Source organism: Muscardinus avellanarius (assembly GCF_963383645.1).
Source record: "Muscardinus avellanarius genome assembly, chromosome: 12".
Lineage (NCBI taxonomy): Eukaryota > Metazoa > Chordata > Mammalia > Rodentia > Gliridae > Muscardinus > Muscardinus avellanarius.
The window spans coordinates 70597740-70624323 of record NC_137798.1 but is presented as its reverse complement, the minus strand read 5'-3'; the positions used below and the strand labels follow the sequence as shown (position 1 = coordinate 70624323).

The 26584-nt window shown below is 35.6% G+C and overlaps 1 protein-coding gene across 2 annotated transcripts in view; it reads right to left on the bottom strand.

Moving 5' to 3' along the window:
- Positions 1–383: 383 nt before the first annotated feature.
- FUT8 (fucosyltransferase 8) overlaps positions 384–26584 on the bottom strand; it is a gene marked incomplete at both ends in the record, with an annotated part of 133929 nt that continues 107728 nt past the window's right edge. For both annotated transcript variants that reach the window (XM_080706769.1, XM_080706770.1), the window contains 4 exons: positions 384–701; positions 9716–9866; positions 19279–19455; positions 21631–21877. In XM_080706769.1, coding sequence (XP_080562895.1) covers positions 384–701; positions 9716–9866; positions 19279–19455; positions 21631–21877 — 893 coding nt within the window. The remainder of the gene's footprint in view (positions 702–9715; positions 9867–19278; positions 19456–21630; positions 21878–26584) is intronic.

Below are 26584 nucleotides of genomic sequence, written 5' to 3'. Positions count from 1 at the left end.
CTTCTTGATAAGTCACATAGGTCTCTCAGATATAGGCACCATGTTGAAGTCTCGCACAAAATGTCTGTGTCACTTAAATTATACAACGTGGCAGTGTTTGTTTCATGAGGACATAATATTTAAAGAAGGGGCAACGTAGAAAACAATCTGTTTGCATGTTATATGTGAATACTATTGTACTGTGCATGGGTTTGAGGGCACTATAGCCCTTGTTAAAGAGGAACTCCACCAATGAAACATTTGTCAGTTCCTAGTCGCTCTTGGTGCCAGGTGCCAAGGATGTCTACCATTTAACCATGTTGTCAGGTTAGAGCCTTCTTCATCTACTGGCTGGCTGAAATGGTTCAAACTGAGCTTGAGTGTCCATCTCTTACACCTGAGTTTTATTTCTCAGCCTCAGGATATGTTGGGTACTTGACAGTTTCTATCTTCTCTCGGACTTTGTAGGAAGGATATAGGCCTGTTCTTCCCAGTTTTCTGTTGACACCTTTAGAATAGCCATTCCAGTGATTTCCAGCCACACCAATGATATCTCCAGGTTCCATAGGGATTTCTTCTTTAGTTCGAGGCTGGTGAGGATAAATGGCAATCTGGTTGTGGGCATTTTGGCCCCCAAAGTAGTAGATGTCATCTAAAGAATGGAAGTTTGCAGAGGCATCAGGATGCAGTGTTTGCATGATTTCATAAGCAACTCGACAGACCTTGGGAAGAAAAAAATACTTGTTAGTACAGTATATAAAAGCCATTCTTCACAGCAATTTCAATGTCTTTGGCCAAACATGGGCTCTAGGACCGAGACAGCTGAGAAGTAATGGCTTTAGTTCACAAACTTGCAGTTCATCTGCTGTCAGATGACAGTGTATATCATTTTTTAAGTCACTGTGCACTTATCTTGTTCTATAAAAAATATAAAAGATTCTTATAATGAAGGTCTGGGGGACTACATATACATTAATCAATTAAATAATATTAATCAGCTAGTTTTAATAAATACTTATTAAGAGTTACATAATCATCCAGGCTGGGCACCAGTGAAATAAAAATGAGTAACAAAGAATTTGAGCCCTGAAGAATTTAAGGTTTAGGCTGAAAATAATATGAATGGTGTTGCTCTTTTCCTTTTATGTACTATTAATCAGTCACATACTCTTTTCTGCTAATTTAGAACTTTGTCTCAGAACTTTTCTCAATAGATTTATGCAATCACTGACAATTAGCATTGTCAAATGAGTTAAGATATATCAGCCATTCCTCCCTCCCTCTCTCTCTCTCTCTGGTGGTACTGGGGTTCCTGGAAAACCTATCTCGGGGCTACACTCCCAGACCTATTTTATATTTTTTATTTGAAAACAGGGTCTCTTAAGCCAGCGTGGCTGGCTTTGAACCTGCGCCGCGATCTTCCTGTCTCCACCTCCCAAGCACAGGGATTATAAGTGCGTGCCACCATGCCCTGCTTGGCATTTCTCTTTTAAAGAATCTTAAGTTTGCTCTGTACACAGAAGGATGCTTGGGCTGACATAATCTGAGTTAGCCTCTGGGGAAGATAAAACTACCTGACTAGTGTAGTTTCAAGGTTACATTAGAGATTCCTCTGAACAAAGAATATCTTCCTTGCCCACTGAATGGTAGGTGAAATTTAGTAATCTGAGCATTATTCCTTGAGTTAATACTTGGTGACAGAATTAAACTATACCTATAAAGTTAAGCTACCTCCACAGAGGAATATCATTTTAAGCAAGTAGTAAATAGATTCAGTAAAAAGTAAATGGGTTTCAGAACATTTCTAACAGGGGACAACAGAAGAGGGGACAACCATTTTGCACATACAATTTTCCTTTAAACATGCTGAAATGAGAATGCAATTCGTGTCAAATTTTCTTCAATTTTTAATTGTAGTCATTTTAGTTAATGAAGGTACTGTTCCTATGCCAATACTTTTGCATTTTAAAATGACACTAATAATAATACCTTTTAATCTGCTTAGTGGAGCAATTTAGGATTACTCAGCAGGCCTTTTAAACCGTGCCATTAATGAAGATTAAAATAGAGAATAAAAAATACTGAAAATCAACAGAACCAAAAGTTGGTTTCTCAAAAAGATAAACATGATAGATAAACCAGTAGCCAACCTAACCAAAAGAGAGAATCAATCCAAACTACTAAAATAAGAGATGAAGCCGGACGTGGTGGTACACGCCTGTAATCCCAGCATTCGGGAGGCTGAGACGGGAGGACTGAGGTTCGTGTACAGCCTCAGCTATTTAATGAGGTCCTTTGCAACTCAGTGAGACCCTGTTTGAAAATAAAGAATAAAAAATAGGGCTGGGGGTTTAGCTCGGAAGCAGAATGCCCCTGAGTTCCATCTCCAGTACCAAACACACACAAAAAAAGAGATGAAAGTCGGGTGTGGTGGCGCACACTTGTAATCCCAGCATTCAGGAGGCTGAGACTGGAGGATGGCGGTTTGTGGACAGCCTCAGTTACTTAGGCCCTCTGCAACTCAGTGAGACCCGGTTTCAAAATAAAGAATAAAAAAATAGGGCAGGGGGTGTAGCTCAGAGGTCGAATGCCCCTGGGTTCCATCCCCAAACCTGAGGGGGAGGGGGAGAGAAAGAGATAAAAAAGGAGATATTATCACCAACAGCGTGAAAATCCAGAGAATTATCGGAAACTATTTGAAAAACTATACTCCAACAAAATAGAAAACTTAGAAGAAATTGACAAATTTTTAGATACATACAACCTTCCTAAACGAAGTCAAGAAGATATAGAAAATTTAAAATGACCAATAGTGATCAAAGAGATAGAAGCAGCAATAAATAGCCTACCATCAAACAAAAGCCTAGGACCAGATGGTTTCCCAAGTTAATTTTACAAAATCTTTAGAGAAGAGCTAATCCCAATACTCCACAATCTATGTCATGAAATAGAAAGAAATGGGACTCTCCCAAATACATTCTATGAAACCAATGTCACATTAATAGCAAAACCAAAGAAAGACTACTCAAAACTATAGACCTATATTGTTAATGAACTTACACGCAAAACTGCTAAACAAAATACTAGCAACATGCATTCAAAACCACATTAAAAAAATCATACACTATGACCAAGTAGGGTTCATCCCAGGGATGCAAGGCTGGTTTAACATATAAAAACAATCCATGTTTATTCATCACATAAACAGAACCAATGACAAAAATCACATGATCATTTCAATAGATGCTGAAAAATCATTTAGTAAAATCTAACATCTATTTATGCCATAAGCACTGCAGAGAATTGGAATAGGAGGAACATACCTCAACATCATTAAGGCAATATGCAATAGGCCCACAACCAACATCATATTAAACAGGGAGAAATGGCTAGAGTTTCCCCTAAAAATAGAAACAAGACAAATATGTCCATTATCACCATTTCTTTTCAATATAGTACTTGAGACTCCAGCCAGAACAATAATGCAAGAGAAGAAAATAGAAGGAGCACAAATGGGAAAAGAAGAACTAAAACTATCCCTATTTGCAGGTGACATGATACTATAAAAGATCCAACAAACTCAACCAAAAGGCTTATAGAACTGATCAGCAAATTCAGCATGGTGTCTAGATATAGAATCAATCTTAAAAAATCAGAAGCTGCTGCATGCCAATCATAAACCCACTAAAAAAGAAACCAGAAAACACTCCCACTCATCCTACATAAAAATAAAATACTTAGAAATAAACTCAGTTGAGGAGGTAAAAGACCTCTACAAGGAAAATTATAAAACATTAAAAAAAAATTGAAGAAGACCTTAGGAGGTGGAAAGATCTTCCATGCTCTTGGATAGACAGAATAAATATAAAAATGGACATTCTTCCAAAAGTGATCTACAGATTCGATGCAATACCCATTAAATTGCCAAGATCATTCCTCACATAGAAAAATCACTCTTTAGATTCATTTGGAACAACAAAAAACACAGAAGAGCCAAAGTAGTTCTCAGCAACAAGAACCATCACAATGCCTGACTTCAAACTATACTACACAGCCACAATAAGAAAACAGCATATTATCAGCACAAAAACAAACACCTAGACCAATGGATCAGAATAGAAGACTCAGAAACAAATCTACACACTCACAGCCAATTGTTTTTGACAAAAAGGCCAAAAACATACAATGGAATAAAGCCTCTTCAACAAATGATATTGGCAAAACTGGTTAGCCATATGCAGAAAATGGAAATAAACCACACTTTCTCACCCTGCACAAGAGTCATTTCAAGATGGATCAAAGACTTGGAAATCAGACCAAAGACCTTGTAGCTCCTTGAAGAGGGCATGCTTATACTGTAACATCAAAAAAATATAACAAAAGGCTAAGGAAAGCCTGGGTAAAAAGAATCTTCTTTTCAGGGTCCCTTTACCCACTTTCAGTCATTTCCAGCAAGAAATACAGGACCACAATTACTCATAGGATGATCACAATTCTCCACTGTGATAATAAACTACAATATGGTTCTTCTTTTCTACTTCTTCAATGTCTTACTCTCATAAAATTATTATGGCCCTTGGGCCCATACTTTTAGGGACCTACTTTCTTTTGGTGATAATCCTAATAATTGGTTTATGTTTTGGTAAAAATAGCTGTTAATGTGTTAGTGGATATACATGTTTCCTTCTTCTTAATTATGTGTGCGTGCATGCGTGTGTGAGAGTTAGTGGGGAATGATACCAGGGCACTTTACCTCTCAGTTACATCCCCAACCCTTGTTATTTCGAAACAGGGTCTTGGTAAGTTGCTGCTCTTAAACCTGCCATCTTCCTGCTTTAGCCTCTCAAGTATTTGCATTGTAGGATTATGCCAGCATGCCTGGGCCACATGTGTTTTCTTTTCTTTCTTTCTTTTTTTTGGTGGTACTGGGGTTCCTGGAAGCCCTTCTACCTCTGGGCTACACTCCCAGACCTATTTTATATTTTTGAAACAGGGTCTCTTAAGCCAGCGCGGCTGGCTTTGAACCAGCGCGATCCTCCTGTCTCTGCCTCCCAAGCGCGGGGATTACAAGCGTGTGCCACCACGCCCGGCTCACATGTGTTTTCTTAAACCAAATAATTAATAGTAAAATTTCAGACATCAAGGTGGGCCAATATAAGAAAGATTTCTAGAAAGACACGTGGACTGTTAGTGCTATACAGGTGTGACCCTTTATCTTTCTCATAATAATGGCTATAATGACCCCAGTATACCTCTCCTTCAACTCATATAACTCTCACAAGAAACCCACAAGGCACTATTATTATTCATATTTCAGAGGAAGAAAATAAGCTACAGGTAGGTTTCCAAACACCAAAAACAAAAGGGTCTAGCAAATGAAAGAGCCACAATTAGCTCTTTCTGGTTCTAGAATATGCACTCTATGAAACTGCCTTTGGGCAAGTACTTAAAACAGTGCTGATACATAGTAGGCACTTAATGAACATCTGTTGAATATTGTTCCAAGTTATACTGAATATTTCTCTAGTAAGTAGTAGGTGATTTTTAATCTAGTAAGTAGTAGGTGATTTTTAATACTTAAGGCAGTCCATTTAACCCTTAAGGTCCACATTAAACATTCTAAGTAGTGGCTGTCTCTATCAACCATAGGACAATTTACAGCAAAGGGCTAGAAAGATTGCTATAGTGTTGATGTTTGCATTTAATCACCCTAGACTTCCTCTCTGGGCTTCAGGTTGCAAATCAATGTCTGGCTACAGACAGTATGTTTTATTTCATTCTGTGTTGACATGGCACTGTACCATTTTTAGTATACCACTAAGCACACATCAGTGGCTAAGAGCAAAACTCCTGCCAAGGAATAAAACAGATTAAAAACAACAAAGACAATAACAAACAATTAAAAAGGGGGATATATTAGTCTTAATTTTATCCCTTAAGAATAGCCAGCTGGGTTTGCATGAGTCTCCCAAACTTTCTCCGAGCATAAGGGACCTTGTTTTTGTTGAAACAGAAGTCAGGAAGCTTTCCTAGTATGAGAAGTTGAAAGTGTGTTGGTGGGATGATGCTGGGAGATCTGTCTACTTTTCTCATAAGCTACTTAGTTTTGCTACGCAGTGAGAGAATAAGATCAAGGTTTCTGCTATATTGTAGGAAGGCCAAAATTAATGCAATGAAGGTTGTGCAGTACAGCACTTAGCCTGCACTGCAAGCCAGAGTGCAGGCTGATGGGAGGTACTCTTCTTCCTTCCATTCTGGGAAGTAGGCACAGGATTCACAGCGTGGGCTTCTATCCTATGCTTTCTTCACAGTACTGTCAACAGCTGTTCATTACTGTTTCCGTAATTTCTTGATGGAAATTCCTATTTAGAATAATATATCTGGAGGAAGTAAATGTAGTTCTTGGTTTTGCCTCTGAGCCTTCTTCCAAAATCTGATTCTAAGTATAATGAGGCCAGTTCTGTTGTGTGTGGATTTGGAATTATAGGATGCCACGAGTGTGTTGTAAAAACTTCCAAGATAATATTCCAAGAGAAAATAAAAAACTTTTTGTCCTATGGTGATTTTTTATGGCTGAAACTACTGAGAAATGCTGACCCTTCATTAAATAATGCTAACTTTAACAATGTTAAACATCTTTAAAGTAAGCATCCAAAATTATTTTGGTATATCAGATTCCAGAATAATAAAAATTGATTCCACAACTTGATAAACATTATTTTCAAAACACCTTTTTATATTTTGCCTATCTACAACTGAGCTGCTGACTAGTCTTATTTCTTCAGTTGTAATTTGGATTTAAGACAGTCATCCAATAAGAAATAAACAACAAAGTATCTATGCTTTTGGGCATAGATAATTTTAGTAACATATAAAATTAGCATATTTGGTAAAGTAGTTTAAAATGTGACTGCACAGCTTTAATAATCGACTTGGTGCCCTTAGAATTTTCATATTAAGTTCCAAGGACTGTTTTCTCCTGTGTACGAGGTTGGTGCTCTTCTAATTTTCATAGTAAATCCCAGGACTGTCTTCTATGTACGAGACTGAACAAAATGGACTTTAGGAAAACAGCTCTGCTAAGGGATTTAGAAAACTCAAGAGCAACAACGATAACAAAATTAGAGAACAGAGGCATACTACTGGCCTTTTAAAACTTCACACAAGAGCCGGGCGTGGTGGCACACTCTTGTAATCCCCACGCCTGGGAGGCTGAGACAGGAGGATCGCGCAGGTTCGAAGCCAGCCTCAGCTGGTTTAAGAGACCCTGTTTCCAAATAAAATATAAAATAGGTCTGGGAGTGTAGCCCAGAGGTAGAAGGCCCCTGGGTTCCATCCCCAGTACCACCAAAAACAAAACAAAACAAAACAAAAAAAAACCCCAAAACTTTTCACAAGAAAAAAACAATTCCCAGACCTCACTTATCAAGATAAAACTAACAGATATGAGAAGCTCTGAGACCAAGGGGGCTGGGTCTAAGATTTCTGTGGAATACTGATTAAGATGCCATGACATTCATGCCTGCACTCTTACAAATATCAAGCTTGAATTTTTCCTCTTAGCATGGCATTTTATTCTTCTCATATTGTCTCCAAAAGCTTGTGGTCCACAGATCAATTCTTTCTCATTGTTGTTATGTGGGATAAAATTCCTCAATGAATCACATAGAAGAAACACAAAGTTCACATAATTAGAAAACCTAAGGACAGTAAAAATATTATGAAGAATATATTAATCTTGTATCATTTTTTAATAATCTCTTGGAACATAAATGTTATCCTCAAGGAAAGCTGAGAGTTAGTTGTCCATGTTTTATTTCGGCTTGAGATTTGGTTCATGATATTTTGTTGTTTGTCACTCTTCTGGATGTAAGACAAAGGTTTTCCCCCCTTTTTTGGCATGCCTCTGGCATATATAGGAAACTCTGAGGATTAATTTCTCTGAAGTCAACACATGTACAAGTTTATTTGCCTTAGTCATATCAAATATGATTACTTGTCATTCACCCTTTGAGAATGAAGAATTTCTGTATCTGAAATCAGACTGGCAATGTTCTCTTTTAGTAAGCTAACTAAAATGGAGTTGAGGTGGTACACTGGCACAGAGAAATTAACATGCTGAATGTTACAGTTTACTTTTTTTCATGAAGAATTAGTATACCTGCCACATGATAATTGGATGGGCGCTAAGCATTACTTATGACCATGAGCAGAGGTAATGGATTTCTTGACTAGCATGTTTCACACCCTTCTAAAATGTGAGAGGATAGTCTGAGATGAAGCCAAGTGAAAAAGAGCTGCTAAAATCAATGCAATAAAGTTGAACAGGCAAAGATATTCCTATAACTACTCATATATCTCTCTCTATATGAATAATAGCAGCTAATGTGTTTAATATATTGCTATGCAGTATCCTTGTTGTTTTGCTATTGTTCTATTACTTTACTATTTTTATTATCGTTTTATAATGTGAAAATAAAACAAAATATCAACAGTCAGAGTTAGAATAAAGTTTGTTCATGGCCACACAGCCACCAAATGGTCAAAGCTAGACTCAAATCTAGAAAGTCCGCCTGTAGAGCCCATGTTGCCTCACTCTGGTTCTCTGCACTGTGAAGTCAATGGGTTGGCATTTTGATTCTATCAGTGATTTTTTTCTCATAACCAATTGGTGATGATAATGACATTTCTGGGACATTCCAATTCAAGTTTACGATAAAGAAATCTCTTAAATCCAGTAACCAATTTGGTTTTCTGCAAAAATATTAGACTGCATTAAACACCTTTTTACTAAAAAATATCTGCAAAAAAAATGTTCAGGTGCAAGTAAGTCCAGGGATTTATCACTGAATATTCATCTTTAAATGCTATAGGTGTTAGTCATGCAATGATATGTGAGAACAGAGATCATCATATTTGAAAAACTGCCACTTTTTTGTTTAATATATAAATAAAACATGGTTACTGTCAAACTTTTATTCTGAACCCTAACAAAATATTTTGAGGTATTCAAGTCTATTTTGTGATATAAAATATTGAGTTTTGCTTTGGTTTAAATGAGCAGAAATTATTTTGGTGAACTTTTTCAAGAGTTTTTAGGAATAATATAGTATATAAGTACATTTCTTTGAAGGATAAAATTCTCTCATTTCCAATCTTTCTTCATTTGAACTGCTATTTTGAACCCAAAATATCTGAATGTACTGTAGTTGATATTATATATAAAATGAAACAAAGCAGTACAATTCTCTTCAATCTTGGGCAAACTTGTATTATGAATTACTAGAGGTCCTGATTTCTGGGCAAAAATTAAGAGTGCTCAAATAGATATTTCACAGACTCTTCACAGATTCATAAATGGTATCATCACTAAATATAAGAAAATTTGTACTCAAGTCATAAAAGCTAATATTAAAAACATACAGATACATACATAAAATTTTTCCTGAGCCTAATATGATAAAGTATTGGTTATTTAAATATGCCTTATCAGCTGGGCATAGTGACATACGCTTGTAATCTCAGTTCTTGGGAGGCTGAGTCAGGAGGATCACAGGTTCATGGCCAGCCTCAGCAACTCAGTGAAGCTATCTGCAATTTAGTGAGAGCCTGTTTTAAAATAAAGGAATAAAATAGGGCTAAAGGTATAGCTTGGAGATAGAATGCCCCTGCGGCGTGCACATGCACATACACACATATACAAATAAATAAATGAAAATGCCTTACTGCCACCTACCTGGGATGAGAAAGTACACACTAGGAAGTCGGCCTGGGAAAGAAAATGTATATCCAGGATCACACCTCGAAGAGAATTTTCTGAGTACCGACTAGGCAGTCCAGCTGACCAAGATATAGAATTATCACTAATAAATTCATAACTGGGGTACCTATAAAAAGAAATAAATGTATACATGGTCACTGAAATCAAAGTATCATATGAGGAAAGAGAACTGCTCCTTTGATTAAGAGCTTTCTACCAGTGAGAAGAGTTTTAATATAGCATTCATTATAATGGTTGATAAAGTATCTCTGACTCCATTAGGTAAGATAGAAAACATTCTAAAATGTCCTGTATATGTGATGTATGATTACAATGCACCAATAAATATATAAAAATAAAATAAAATGTCATGTATATTAAATTATTGCCATATTATGTAAACACATAAAAGCACATCAAAATGTCATTTATCAATTTATGAAAGAGCTGAAAGTGATGGTTTATTAATCTCTTTGTAATGAGTGCCCTTCGAAGAGTTTATTCAAACCATTTTCATATTTGATTGCTGAGTTTTTCCTTTAGAATATAAATATCACGATAAAATTTCATTAAAATTTTTAATTTATGATACTTTTTAATAATTCAGATTTGGGTTAAAATTTATAAATGTTTTCACAGATATTACAAGTTAATAATACAAAGGAATTAAAATGAATATTTTTTTAAAATGTGTGAATGAATAGTTTCTCCTAACTCCTATCCTTTTTGAAGGATCATCTGTTTTTAACCAATAACAAGAACCATTATAATGAATTCATGAAAGTAAGTTTCTTGGAGATACCCACCAAGTATGATGGTAATCTTATTTGAGATAGAAATGTGTTTAAAAAATTAAAATGGGTTATTTATTTATTTATTGGTGGTACTGGGGTGGAACCCAGAGGCTTTCTACCTCCGGGCTATACTCCCACACCTATTTTATACTTTATTTGGAAACAGGGTCTCATTAAATTGCTGAGAGCCTCACTAAGTAGCTGAGGCTGGCTTTGAACCTGCGCGATCCTCCTGTCTCAGCCTCCCAAGCGCGGGGATTACAAGCCTGCGCCACCACGCCCGGCTGGGTTGTCTTTTAAAAGTCTACTAATGTACAAATGACTTCACTCTGAATTAAGAGATTTAACTGTAGCTCTAGCATAGAGTCAACAGATTCAACTCTGAGTTGGATCTTCAGAGTTATGTTGCAAACCTTGGGCAGTTACAAGATAAAGAGAAAACAACTGTACATACTTTATTTAATCATCAAAACAACTAATACATTAAGTGATGTAAAGTGCTTAGAAGAGTACCTGACATGTAAAAATGCTCAAAAAACATTAGTTGTGGTTATTAAATTGTGTTTCCCCAAACATTCACCTAATTTTATTCCTTACTTCTTTAGATCTCTGTTCAATATCATCTCTTCGGTGAGGAGTTTGGCAATTTTTATCACTTTAACCTGCCTAATTTTCTTCCATTGGGGCTCTTACTGTCATTTGCTATAATATGTATTTAGTATTTGTTTATTGCCTGAATCCACTCCCTACATAGCTCCATCATAACTAGCATGTATATATAGTTTTTATCTACTCTGTTCAATGTATTATTTTTCAGCACCTAGAAGAGAATCTAGAATATAATAGAAAATGAATAAGTAGTTCCTAAAAAAAGAATAGTTCTTATTTAGAAATGCTGAAACATTAGGAGTTAATTTGCATATATATTCTCTAAACCTTATTCCCCAAAGGTTAGAACTATGCCTTATTTTTCTTAGCATCATATTACCTAGCATTCCACAAAATATTGTGTGAATAAATACATGAACAAGTGAGTGCTACCTTTGTCTGGGGCTTTATCCTAATCCCCGAACAGCTGCTTCAGAGTTCTCTTCATTTCATGGCCACTAAGGACTTTTCTCTCATTGCCTCTCTAGCAATGACTGGAAAGGCAAAGGCTCTGAGCACTGCTTCTGATTGTTACTTAGTGTTCAGATCTATTTAGCCTTATTATTTTAAATATTTTGCCCACTTCAGTTTTGAATCAGAGAAGTGAAGAAAGTGTTGCATTTTTTTCTAAAATGAAAACAACCAGAAATATTTTTAATATATGACCCTGTGAAGCTATATATATCCAGGCATGGGGTAGAAAGAAATATGTGAGAGTAAAAATGCTGGAGGGCAGAAAAGAAGGGAATTGATAAAAATCAGTTCAGGTTTTACCCTTGAAGAAAGACCGACTTTATCAGCATGGTTTGAGTACTCAGTGGAACAAGGAAAGGAGCAATTCATTTACTGAGAAGTGACACTAACACTACTGGACTGCCTAATTCACAGGCCTCTCTCTAGAAACAAACCAAACTTACCTTACTCAGGTTACTCAGGCCTTTATATGTAAAAGATGATGTAATGAAAAGCAAAAACTAAATAATGGGACAAGGAGATTTTGCACCTCCATCACAAGTAGGAAACTTTCTGTACAAACAGGCTTTTTGTTTTTTGCTCATGTTAGCAGAGGGATTCTTCTATCTTAAGGTTTCAGAGACTAGTAATGATAAAACAATTTTTCCATGTTATAGAAATTTTTGTTTTTTGTGGTACTGGGAATTGAACCCAGAGGCATTCTATCTCCAAGCTACACTCCCAGACCGATTTTCTTATTTAAAAACAGTGTCTCACTAGGTTGCTGAGAGCCTCATTAACTGTTCAGGCTGTCCTTGAACTTGTGATCCTCCTGTCTCAGATTCCTAAGTACTAGGATTATAAGCATGCTGCACCACATCCAGCTATAGAAATTTATTTTTATATCACCCACAAAGGTATAGCTTACAGTTTTAAACTAATAATTGAGACAGGATAGAAGACATAAGGATAGATAGAAAAGAGACATAAGGAACAAAACAAGAGTGGCCATGGTTAAAAATCTAGATTCAAAGTTTATTTTCATATATTCTGATCACAAACAGTATAACAAAATCAATTATTAGACCATATAGATCATATCTTTGATCAAACTCTCAATGTTACATCAATATAGTACTGTTTTTAAGTTTACAAAATCACACAATAAAACACCCTAATGGGAAAATTATTAGCTATTTTAAAAATCAAGAAAAGAAGAAAAAACCCTCCAATGTCCAACACACAGGGTGTTTTATCCTCTTACCTCATGTTCTTTTACATGTGTCAATAAGCCTTCTAACATGTAACTAGTGCACACTGCTCTTCAATCCTGAACTCTTCCCTGACCCTCAGTGTGCACTTCCTTACTTCTCTCAATAATATCAATCTGTTTCTTACTGTGCCCCAGCCTGAAAACCATTTTTGTAACATCAAGAACCCTCACAGCCTGAGTTGAGGTCTGCCTCCCCTTTGGGGACCTCCTCAAGACCTTCATCCCAGCAACAATATCACATTTTCATTTCTAAAGTTTTTCTCTAGACTGCAGGAGATATTCTTCTTTGTGACTCCACAGTATCTGGTAAATGACTTCTTTAGGACACCTCTTTAACGGCGCCTGTAAGTATTTGTTAAAACTGTTTTCCAGTTATTCCCTCAGATGAAGACAGATATATTATCTTTTATTTATCTTTACATTCCTAATGCCTTATTCAGTGTCTGGCATGTTACAGGAGATAAAAACAAAACAAAACAAAACAAAACAAAAATACCACTGATTGCTGCTTCTTCACTTTACAGGGGAGCTAAACACTTAACAAAACGATATTAAATTCTTTTTCTTGCCTCTATTCATTTCAATGTATCTAGCTTTAGAAAGGACAGCCAACATTTTTGATAAAGAACAAACTCAATATGCTAATATGTTATCTTTTTGTGTTTGTGTGTGATGCTGGAGTTTGAAACCAGGGCCTTGTGCAGGCTATGCAAGTGCTCTATTACTGAGCTAGAGCCCAGCCCTGTCTGAGAGATTTTTAAGGGCTTGTTTAGCTTCCGGTTTCATCTTCACATCCAATCTCTACAGTTTTAAAAAAGAATATTGGCTAGACTAGTTCTCATTTCTTCGACTGTCAGTGATCCTCTGATTTAAATATCCTAACAGTGAATTACTTAAGAGAGAATATAGATTGCCATATTAGTAATGGCTGCTACAGTGTTGGCTGGGATGTCTGTGCCAGGATCTCATGGATGAACTCAATCTTAATCTAGAGAAACCTGAAGTGTAAAACCATGAAGCAAAGGGCTAACTGCACTTTCACACAGAAGTAATATGTACAAAGAGAATCTTGACTCCTTTTTTAAAGGATGGACTACCCCAAAATGGCTTCTCTTCTTACTGTGTGAAGCCTATGCATAATTTAATTGTTCATCTCTGCCCTCTCTTGAAAAACAAAATTCTAACAATAATTACCTTAGATATAATAATCTGTTAAGATTAATTCATGCTTTTGATCTGCTAAAACAATGGCAGAAGTTTTGTGATTTGCTTAACTATCAAAATCACTTGTGAGAAGTTTGAAGCAGAATTAATTTAGAATGGAAAAAAAACAAGTAAGTAAAAGAATGAAGGAGAAAAGGAGCTTTTAAATTTCTGAGAATATCTTCAAAATGACTTAAAAATTGAAAATAATTTCTAAAAAGGAAAAATTATGCATAAAATGTTTCTAATAGATCTATAAGAGAATATGGAGAAAACTACTACCTTGACTATCACAGGGAGAGGAGTTATAGCTTCTAACCACAAAGAGGAAATTCAAGTTTTACACACAATCCAAATAGATACTGCTAATTGCGTATAAGGGTTGTTTGGCATAAAAATGCCATGCTGTGGTACTGGATAAAAGCTATAAAAATTTATATCCTTTTATCTAAGTATTTCAAAGTCTAGAAATATAATTTAAGAAAGTAAAACAGATAATTCTAGGCATATTTCTTGTTATTACTGTAAGAATAAAAACTGGAAATAACTGTTCAATATCAGGAGAATTTTTTTTTTTTTTTGGTGGGACTGGGGTTCCTGGAAGCCCTTCTACCTCCGGGCTACACTCCCAGACCTATTTTTTTTATTTGGAAATAGGGTCTCGTAAGCCAGCGAGGCTGGCTCCGAACCTGTGCGATCCTCCTATCTCAGCCTCCCAAGCGCGGGGATTACAAGCATGCGCCACCACGCCCAGCTATTATCAGGAGAAATTTTAAAAATGACATATACACCTAGTAGATATATAGTCATTAAAAATAGTTTATACTTTGACTCTCAGGGCACACATGAAGACTGAGAATAAAGGGACGAAAAATGATATTCCATGGAAATGGAAACAAAAGAAATCAGTATTTATACTTATATCAGACAAAATAGACTAAGTAAAACAGTTGCAAAAAGAGAAAAAAGAAAGTCATTATACAATGATCAAAGGGTCAATTCTCAAGAAACTATTACAATTTTAAGTATATATATATATATATACTTAAAATTACATATATAATTATATATATATGTATATATATAAAATAAAATGAATATATATATTCACTCAATGTTAGAGGACCTAAATATACACAGTAAATATTAATACATCAGCCAGGGGTGATAGAATATGCCTTTAATCCCAGTGAGGCTGAGACAAAAAAAGAATGGAGGTATAGCTCAGAGGTACAGTGCCCTGGGTTCAATCTCCAGTACTATACATACAGATCAGAAGGAAGAGGTAGGCACAGTACAATAATGTCAGGAAATTTTAATACTCAACTTTTAATATTAGAAACTCTTTCAGATGGAGAATCAGTAAGGAAATACTGGACTTGATTATAGCCACAATAAAATGAACCTATTTATAGCATATTCTAACCAAAAGCAACAGAATACACATTCTTCTCAAGTACACACAGAACATTCTCCAGGATAAATAAAACATCAGGTCATAAAACAAGTCTAAATAAATTTAAGAAGAATGAAATCATACTGAGTATTTTTCTGACCAAAATGCCTTGAAATGAGAAATTAGGAAGAATCTTGGAAAACTCATATACAGAAATTAAACAATATGCTCCCAAACAACAAACAAGTGAAAGAAATTAAAAAATATTTTGAAACAAATGAGCAGGAGAACATAACATACCAAAACTTATAAAATGCAGCAAAAGTAGTACTAAGAGGGAAATTTATAGCACACCTCATAAAAAATGATCACAAACAAACTAACATTACATCACATGGAACTAGAAAAAGAATAAACCAAACCTAAACTGAGCAGAAGGAATGAAATAACAAAGATCAGAGAAGAAGTAAAATAGGTACCAGAAAAAAACAATAAAAAAATCATAAAAGCTGAGAGTTGCTTTTTGGAAAAGATAAACAAAATCAACACAACTTTAGCTAGACTAAGAAAGAAAGAAAGAAAAAGACTCAAAAAGTCAAAATTAGAAATGAAAGAGGAAACATTAAAACTGACACCACAAAAATCTAAAGTATCATAAAAGACTATTAGGAACAAGTATATACAAACTGTATAACCTAGAAGAGATGGGTGAATTCTTAGAAATATGCAACCTACCAATACTGAATCAGGAAGAAAAAGAAAATCAAACAGAACAATAACAAGCAAGGAAATTAGATCAGTAATAAAATGTCTCTCATTAAAAAAAAAGTCATGACCTGATGGTTTTGCTGCTGAATTTAAGAAACTAATATTAGCCCCCTTCTCAAATTCTTCTCAAAAATTAAAGAGAAAGGGATATTTCCAAACATATTTTATGAGGCTAGCATTTTCCCGATACCAAAGCTAGGCGAGGCTGTTACAAGAAAAGAAAATTATAGGCCAATATCCCTGATAAATGGTGTTGGCAAAACTGGCTAACTATATGCAGAAAAATAGAAATAAACCCCACTTTCTCATCCTGCAAAAAAGTCAATTCAAGATGCATTAAAGACTTAGAAATCAGACCAGAGAGACCTTACAGCTCCTTGAAGAGGGCACAGGTCCAATACTTGAACACATCAGTAAAGATAAAAACTTTCTCAACAAGACCCCAAAGGCACAAGAAATTAAAAGGAGGACCAATTTGTCAGATTGCATTAAACTGATGAGCTTCTGTGCAGCAAAAAAAAAAAAAACACCCAAAAAACTATCAAGAATCTTCTTCTGATAGAGGACTAGTATATAGAATATACAGAGAACTCAGGAAATTCACCACTCAGAAAACAACCCAATCAAAAAAGGGCAAATGAACTAAATAGACACTTCACAAAAGAAAAAATTGAAATGGCCAATAAATGTATTAAAAATGTTCAACATCATTAGCAATCAAAGAGATGCAAATCAAAACTACCCTGATATTTCGTCTAACTCCAATTCGAATGGCAATCATTCAAAACACAAACAAAAACAAATGCTGGTAAGAGTGTAGAGAACTGGGAACTCTAATACATTGTTGGTGGGAATGCAAATTAGTACAGCCACTTTGGAAAACTGTATAAAGGATCCTGAGAAGAATGGGAATTTACCTACCATATAATCCAGCAATACTACTTTTGGGTATTTACCCAAAGAAATGGAAACCAAACTATCATACTAATGTATACATATCTATGTTTAGAGCTGCACAATTTATAATTGCCAAACAATAGAACCAGCTAAGATGCTCATCAACAGATGAATGGATTATAAAACTATGGGATATGAATGGATTACAAAACTATGGGATATATACACAATAAAATCTTACTTAGCCATAAAGAAGAACAATATTTTGTCATTTGAAGGTAAATAGATGAAAATAGATAACATTATGCTAAGTGAGATTAATTAGTTACAAAAAGTGAAAAGTCAGATGCTCTCCCTAATATGTGCAGGGAGAAAATGGGACATGGGAAGGACTCTAGACAAAGAAGGAGAAACCTTAGATGAGTAAAGAAGGCATCTTACTGAGGGAGATGGGAGGGGGGAAGCGGGGAAACACATTAATACATAGGATGTACATTTACAAACATATCAAAGTCAATCACTAAGCCAAACAGAAGGAGGGAGATGGAAGGAAACAGATGGAAATTGGCAGAAAGTTAAATGAGTGATGTGTGCATGTATGCCTCTATTATCCTGTACCTTATTAAGATGTATTATAATGCATCAATAAATTCAAAAAAAGAATATGCAAAAATTATCAACAAAATACTAGCAAACTGAAATTAATGGCCTATTGGTGAAAGATTATTCATCAAGAACAAATGGGATTTATTCTAGGGATGCAAGGATTGTTTAATATACGTAAATGAACAAATGACATTACGTATTAGCAGAATAAAGAACAAGAAAAGAAATGCATATATCTCAATAAATGCAAAAAAGTACTTGATAAAATTCAACATCTCTTCATGATAAGACTCTCAAGAAATAGGTATTGTAAAAATGTATCTCAACATAATAAAGGTCATACGCTAAAAACCCACAGATTATAGCCTGGCATGGTGGTGCATGCTTGTAATCCCCGTGCTTGGGAGGCAGAGACAGGAGGATCGACAAGAGGATCGTGCAGGTTCGAAGGCAGCCACGCTGGCTTAAGAGACCCTGTTTCTAAGTTAAAAAGTATGAAAAAATAGGTCTGGAGTGTAGCCCGGAGGTAGAAGGGTTTCCAGGAACCCCAATACAACCAAAAAACAAAACAAAAAACCCCACAGATTACATTTACATCATATTCAACAGTGAAAAGTTGAAAGCTTTTCATCTAAGATGAGGAACAAGCAAAGGATGTTTACTATTACCACGCCTATTTAACACAGTACTAGGCAGAGTAATTAGATAATAATAAAGGAAGAAGTGAAATGGTCTCTGTCTGCTGATGACATGATCTTATAGACAAACCTAAAGACTACCAAAAATTTAGCACTGGTAAACAAATTCAGTAAAGTTTCAGATTACAAAATAGATATGCAAGCTGGGCGTGGTGGTGCATGCTTGTAATCCCAGCATTCGGGAGGCTGAGACAGGAGGATCGTGGGTCATGGACAGCCTCAGCTACTTAGAGAGGCCCTCTGCAACTCAGTGAGACCCAGTTTCAAAAGAAAGAATAAAAAATAGGGCAGGGGGTGTTGCTCGGAGGTAGAATGCCCCTGGGCGCCATCCCCAGACCCCGAAAAAAAAAAAAAAAGTTAGAAGGATGTGATGGAATGGGAGATCTTGGATTTCGCATCCTCCAGAACTGTAAGAAATAAATATCTGTCACTTAAACCACCCAGAACATGTTACTTTTATTTTGGCACCTCCGGCAAATGAATACAGATTGTATTACCAAGAAATAAGGTGAAAGCCTTTAATAATGATAATGGTGATCCTTGGTGATGATGCATGAGTCATTGGTCTAGTTCATTTTGGATTTATTATAAATCAAATATGGCTAATAGAGTATGCTTTGATCAGATATGGCTAATAGAGTATGCTTTGATTAGATTAATAGGTATAAAAGTACATAGTCATTTAAATAAAAACCCCAATAATTAGTAATAATAGAACAAGAGTTGTAAGTCACGAGAATTAAGGATTCTTTTCAACTAAAAGAGATAATCCCATTCTTGAAAAACTAGTTGGTCTAACTTACTTTGTTTTTGCTTCGTTTAATAAAGAAGGATCATCAGTGGCCAAATATACTCTTTTTTTATCCACTTGCATTCTGCGTGCGAGAAGTTTAAAATGTTCTTCAACGTGCTCCATGTATTCCTCAATAGGATGGAAGGCTGCTTCAGTTCCCACTTTGTCTGTGCGTCTGACATGGACTCTGGGGGAGAAATTCAGATTCTGCTGATAATGTACTGATTCAGTTGGTATTCAGTTTATACCCTGACTCATTGTGGCTTTGTTTACATTTTTAACCAAAACAAATTTTTTTCATTTTCATCATAGAAAAATACTTAAAACTCTTCACATATATTTTAATATTTAACCAGGTGTGGTGGCACATGTTTGTAATCCCAGTACTTGGGAGGCTGAGACAGGAGGATCATGTAGGTTCGAAGCCAGCCTCAGCTACTTAGTGAGGCTTTCAGCAACTTAGTGAGACCTTATTTTCAAATAAAATATAAAATAGGTATGAGAGTGTAGCCCAGAGGTAGAAGGCCCCTGGGTTCCACTCCCACAATAAATAAATAAATTAATTAATTAATATTTTAATATATTTGCATGTTAATATAGGAAAATTAGAAAATAAGTAAAACTTTTGAAGCATACTTTATCAGAAAGAAAGTAACTGACATATCAGGAATAAGTGGGAGATTTCAGTTTCACTTTTCTACTAGGGGGAAAAATACCCACCAACTGTCAAAAAAAAAAACAGATTTAAGTTTTAGGATTTTTGAAACCATAATGAAACCTAGATTCAGTTGTTATTATAGAATAGTAAAGATAAAACATTCTGTTGCCAAGATTTTTCTTCATTTTATTCTGCAGTTATTATAACTGCCAGTTTGTAGAATTTGAAATTGTCTAAGAAAAACAGACCTACAAGAACTTTTCCTATGGAACAAGGCAGGTAAACCTATTTAAGGTTTATTTTATTATTTTAAGTTCATGGAGTCATCCCAGCACTTTTGTTGTGTTTCCAATGTATTTTTTTTTCTTTGTTTTCCACTGTATCAAATACAAGCAGACATAGATCTCATCAGTCCTATTTTAGAGAGGCCCTAACACTGGAGACACCTTGTTTTGCCTACGTAAGGCAATGACTTCCACTTCAGCATTTCCCTCCCATCTTAGGGCTTCCAAAGTTTTTTTTTTTAGTTTTTGGTGTTACTGGAGATTGAACCCAGGGCATTTTATCTCTGAGCTACAACCCCAACCCTATTTTTTTAATTTTTATTTTTGAAACAGGGCTCATTAGGATGAATGTCTCACTACTTGCTGAGGCTGTTCTTGAACCATAGAGTCTCCTGTCTCATCCTCCCAAGTACTGGGTTAATGGAAATAATAATAACAGATGTAGTTTGTTTTGAAATTAAAACTCCTTAAATCTGCTCTACACTCACAATTACTAAATCACTATTCATATGTAGAAAAAGAAAGATGGTAGATTTACTTTCCTTTAAATTACAGCAGAAGAGCATTTGTCAGACCAAGCCAAAGGTCCGCTTTCTATTAAGAAACTGGTGTGAGGGTTTGATATTACTGGAGTTACTCAGCCATTGTCATGACTACACTTTCCCTCGCATTCCAGATTATAGTCTAGATGTGGGTATGGTCATAGAAAACTTCTCCTCCCCACATTATTCTTAATCATCACTTCTCTCAGGAAACTGGAATTGTTCAGTATGCTCTATGGGGATAAAGTGGGGCAGAAGAATTAAAATGAAAAGTTTCATGAGATTAAATACTACTTAATATTCTTGTTTTACTATGTACCTCTAACATTTAGAATAGGGGTTAGTAACTTCTCTATAAGACTAAGACACAAAGGAATGTAGAATGAGATATATGAAAATAACTGGGCCTGGTGGTATGCATTTGTAATCCCAGGATTCGGGAGGCTGAGACAGGAGGATTGCAGGTTCATGGCCAGCCTCAGCAACTCAGTGAGGCTTTCCCACAACTTAGTGAAACCCTGTTTCAAAATAAAAATAAAATAGGGCTGGGGTATAGCTCAGAGGTAGAATGCCCCTGGGTTTATTCCCCAGTACTACAAACAAACAAATCTGTAAAAATAGGAGTAAGAATCAAAGGAAGAAGAGCATTAGAGATATTAGCATATTACTGGGGTTTTTTTTGTTGTTTTTTTTTTTTGCTATTCTAAGTGAACAAAGGGAGAATATTCTCTCTGTGCTCTAAAGTGAATTCTAGATCCTCTGTTTTTGGTGGGACAATGAAAACTAAACTATATATTGTAAAGATAAAAATATAGGGTACAGATACACAACACTGCTATTATATATCAGTATTTGAGGGGGAAAAATCAGATTCTTACCCAATTATTGGATGTTTAAAGCCAAGTTTTTTGGTGGCCTCTTCTATTTCCTTTTCCAGCCAAGGCTGTGGGCGGATCAGGTATTTGACAAATTGAGATACCCACCACACTGCAGGATCACCATGGACTCGTAGGAGTCGATCTGCGAGGTCTTCTGGGACAGCCAATGGCAAATAAGGAGGACGGGGATGAAGACTGTCTACAATGGGGAGTTCGACCACTTGAACCATTTTGTCTTTCACTTCACCTGACAGAATAATATCAAAACATATCATCACCACACTATTTTCCTCATACATCTACCATGCAACAAGAACTCATACTGGGTACATTCATCCTTATAACAACTCTAAATAAGTATTACAGTTTCCACTTTAGAGAGGTTAAGAAGCTTGCTTAAGATACCAGGGCAAAGATGGCGGAGCTGAATTTCACATGCAGGTTGGTCTGCTTCTTAAGTCCATGATCTTTTCTGAAAATATCTCTCATGCTGCTATCTATGACATCATATCCCAAGTACGAATGATATCCTATACACAAAGCATCTAATGAGAGAAGAGCCATATTGCCAGTGGACTTAGCCAGCTACCAAGGTTCTGCTTTTTTGTTCTTGTTCTTTTGAAATTAGACAGTAAAGCTTCTTAACACTTTCAGAGTGTCATCATAACAAATGGTTCTTGCATTACTTTTTTTTTTTTGGTGGTACTGGGGTTGCTGGAAACCCTTCTACCTCTGGGGTACACTCCCAGATCTATTTTTATATTTTTATTTGAAAACAGGGTCTCTTAAGCCAGGGAGGCTGGCTTCGAACCTGTGTGATCCTCCTGTCTCCACCTCTCAAGTGCGGGGATTCCAAGCGTGCACCACCACACCTGGTGGTTCTCCTTCTCTCTCTCCCTTTGCTTCTGCACTGCCATAAGATGAGCAGCTTTCCTCTCCTGGAGCCAGATGACCATGAAATGAAGCCTCCCAAACTATGAACCAAAATAAATCTTTTCTTTAAGTTGATTTTCTCAGGTATTTTGTCACAGTGATGCAAGCCTGAACAACACATTACTATTACTGTTGTTCTAGTGCATTTATAATGTAATAATAAGAATAAACCAGAATGTGATAGCAAGCACCCCTACAATTTACTTCACATATTAAAGACCACACAGTAGTAACTAGAAGACAATAAGATATAAAGTAGAGAGATTTCAATAAGAGAAAATATTACCCTGAATATACAAAATAATTCCAGTTAATATGTTGTCATTGCACACAATGAATCAGAATCACAATTACTGGACTTTTAAAGAAAGAACACACTTGTAGAGAATAAACCCAGAATGTTTAAAATGTATTTGTTAACATGAGATATAGTCTGCTTTTGTTTACACTCACACACACACACAAATAAAATAAATAATCTGGCAATATAATGAATAAAACTATCTGCCATGGTTGTTAAAAAGTCAGCTGAGTATAACTAAGAATTAAAAATCTCTGGTCAATATTCTCTTTGATATGTAAAAATCATTTCAAGATTTTGAGAATGAAATGCTTGAAACATGATATTTGTTGCATAAATAAATGGCAATAAAAATTTACCATCAATATTGCAGCTCATCTAGGGTGGTAGTTAAGAAAGAACTGGGACAACTTTATTAGATGAAGACCTATAATTAAGAACGTGAGGGGGAAAATGAGCTAATTTTAAATTAAGCTGTAATAGTCTTCCCTAAGGCAAAGAAAACTATGATGCTTTCCTTGATGTAGAAATGACCAGAGAAATAGTACATGTATGAAAGAAAAAGGAATAAAAGAAGAACAGGAAAGGGAAAGGCAGTTCTTTAAGGAACAGAAAAAAAAAAAAAGGAAGAAGAAAGGAAGCCCTTAGTTTTTTATATATGACCATAAATTCTGTCTTCCATTAACAAAGCAAAATTAGTAATGCTACCTTCTATGTTTGAATTCTTCCTTCCTAACAAGGTTATTCTTTTTTTTTTTTTTTTTTTTTTTTTTTTTTAAGCAGTACTAGGGATGGAACCCAGGGTATTCTACCTCTGAGCTATACCCCCAGGCCTATTTTTTATTCTGAAACAGGGTCTCATTGAGTTGCAAAGGGCCTCACTAAGTAGCTGAGGCTATTCTGGAACTGTGATCCTCTTGTCTCAGCCTCTCAAATGCTGAGATTACAAGCGTGCGCACCATGCCTGGCTCTAACATGGTTATTCTAAATGTTTGGCATAACTAGCTCTAAATTTCACTTATATAAAAGTATTATCCTCTGATTGCCCTAAGGTCTCATTTTCCTTATAGGTAAATATATCTTCAAAACAGAAACTACACTGAAGTTCTCTAAAGAAACTCTATATTAAAGATCCTGAAGTCTGCTTGAGTATGACTATCTAAAACATCCTGACTGTAGAGAGAGGAAATGATGTAGGAAAAGAGCTAAAGTTATCTTGGGCTATCTTAGGCCCTTTAATAGCTGATGTACCTTAACTTCTATATCTGACCTAACTTCTGATAACCAGCAGATAAGCTTCTCTGAATGTATGAAAGTATCACTGAGTTTAGAAAATCTCTAGTTTCCACCAATCCTAAAGCTAAGAAAGCTACATGAAATATATATGAAATCTATAAAAGAGAGTTCCCTACTTTGTTAAAGCCCACCTACCTGATGCTCAGTGTAACTAGTAGATGTGTGGATTTAAGACTTTTGTTCTTTGCTTATAAAAGTTCATGTAACTAGTTCTATGATGGAACATGTCATTCAGGATAACTTGAATCCATGTTCAACTCAGAATAACAATTTCCCATTTTCTTTAAAGCAGAGTCCTTATACTAGTCAGAATACGTAGTGATGATACACTTCTTGTCCTCTTAAAAACTACTCAATATTTCCAGTTCACAAACCTCACCCAGACTAGAGTGTATTTATTCCCATGTTGGTACTAGGGATTGAACCCAGAGGTATTCTACCTCAGAGCTATACCACCAGCCTATTTTATTTTGAAACAGGGTCTTGCTAAGTTGCTGAGGTAGTCCTCTAACCTGTAATCCTCCTGTCTCAACTTCCCACATACTGGGATTACAGGCATGCACCACCATGCCTGGCTTGCTAGAATGCTTTGGTGGTACTGGGGATGGAACCCTTCTACCTCCAGGTTACACTCCCAGACCTATTTTATATTTTTATTTGGAAACAGGGTCTCTTAAGCCAGCGCAGCTGGCTTCGAACCTGCACGATCCTCCTGTCTCTGCCTCCCAAGCGTGGGGATTACAAGCGTGCGCCACCATGCCTGGCGCTAGAATGCTTTTAACAAAAGAAAAATTATACCATCAACAATGAATATGGTATCAAAAAATCAATACTGAACTGTTTGGTAAAATATTAAGAAAAAGGCATTTATATTTATGAGTGAAAAATAACTGGTATTGGATAAAACAGTGGTTTCTCAATAATGGTATATTTAAAAGAAAAACCACAGGGTATGCTATATTTAGAAAGTTCCTTCTTTTACTTGTTTTACTATGTAACATTTTTATTCTATTAGAATACAGATTCAAAAGACTTTTAATATCGCATAGATTCTAGGAACAGTTTTGTTTAGTGTTTCCTAAATTTTTGTTACTTGTGCACTACTTTTATGGTTTTTATTTTATCATGCATCACCGGTACAATTCAATATTTTAAAAACAAAATCTTTTTTGTATGTGTATGTGGTACTGGGGATACACTGGGGAATTTTACTTTCAAACTATACCTTCAGCTCTTTTTATTTTGAAACAGAGTCCTGCTAAGTTGCTGAGGCTGGCCTTGAAACTATAATTCACGTGTCTGTCTCCCAAGTACTGGGATTATAGATATATACCACAGTGCCCAGCTACTTTTAAAAACATAAATGAATTTATTTTATAAACCATGTTACTGAATTTTATATAGGTACTACTGCTAATGAAGAGCTCTGAGTCCAAGCAAGATTTCTATTACAAAGGAAAATTACTAGTGAGGTTTCAAAGAGTGAGTCGCTTTTCCCTTTCTACCACCTGTGAATTTGAAACCAAATGAGAAATAGAGAAGAATAAGATAGAAATCAAAGCATCAACTTGATACCTAAAGCAAACCAATTGCAGAATGTGTTTTTGGTGGCTTGAATTTATGGCATCATGAGATTCCTAATTACAGTTCCCACCCTGTTCTAAGCAGAGTTTTGTCAACCAAAGCCTACAACATGGTGGAGGAGAAGAAGCGAACCTTTTGGGGATGGGCAATTCATGAAAGAAGCCAAAAACGGATGAGCCTTGAATGTTCAGTTTTTCCTCCCAAACTCAGTAGCTGGATAACACACTACTTCCTTCCAAGCAGAAAGGAAACTAGATAAACAGAGCAAACAAGTACTTCTGTTCTCTTTCCTTCCAAGGAATGTAGTTAATTTTAGTTTTGTAGAAACTCGAGGTGTGCAAGATTCAGAGTATCTGCCTACATCCCACCCTGAACAATTATCCAGTGCTAGAGAGCTATTAAATATGTTTTCATATCACAATTTCTTTTTCTTTGAGATAATCAGAAAAGCCAGAAAGAAGTTAATTTTCTCAATTTATGATTCAGTGTTTAATATTTTGCCAAGACACTATCATTTTACCAAGCATTACCTCTAGGAATTTGTAATGGGTTTCAGAGTTTGGGAACACCAATGTATTTAAACTATTTAGTTTAATTATTATTTTAAATTTTTAGTGGTGCTTGGATTGGGTAGCTCAGAGCAATTTTAATATGTTTTTCTATTGGAAACAGGGTCTCCATAAGTTGCTGAAAGCCTGGCTAACTTGCTGAGACTACTTTCAAACCTCCTGTCTCAGCCTCCCAAGTACTGTGATTAAGGGCATGTACCATCATGCCTGGCTTAAATTTTTTCATTTTATAAAAGAAAAGACTAAGAGAGGTTAAGAAAACTTCTCAAAG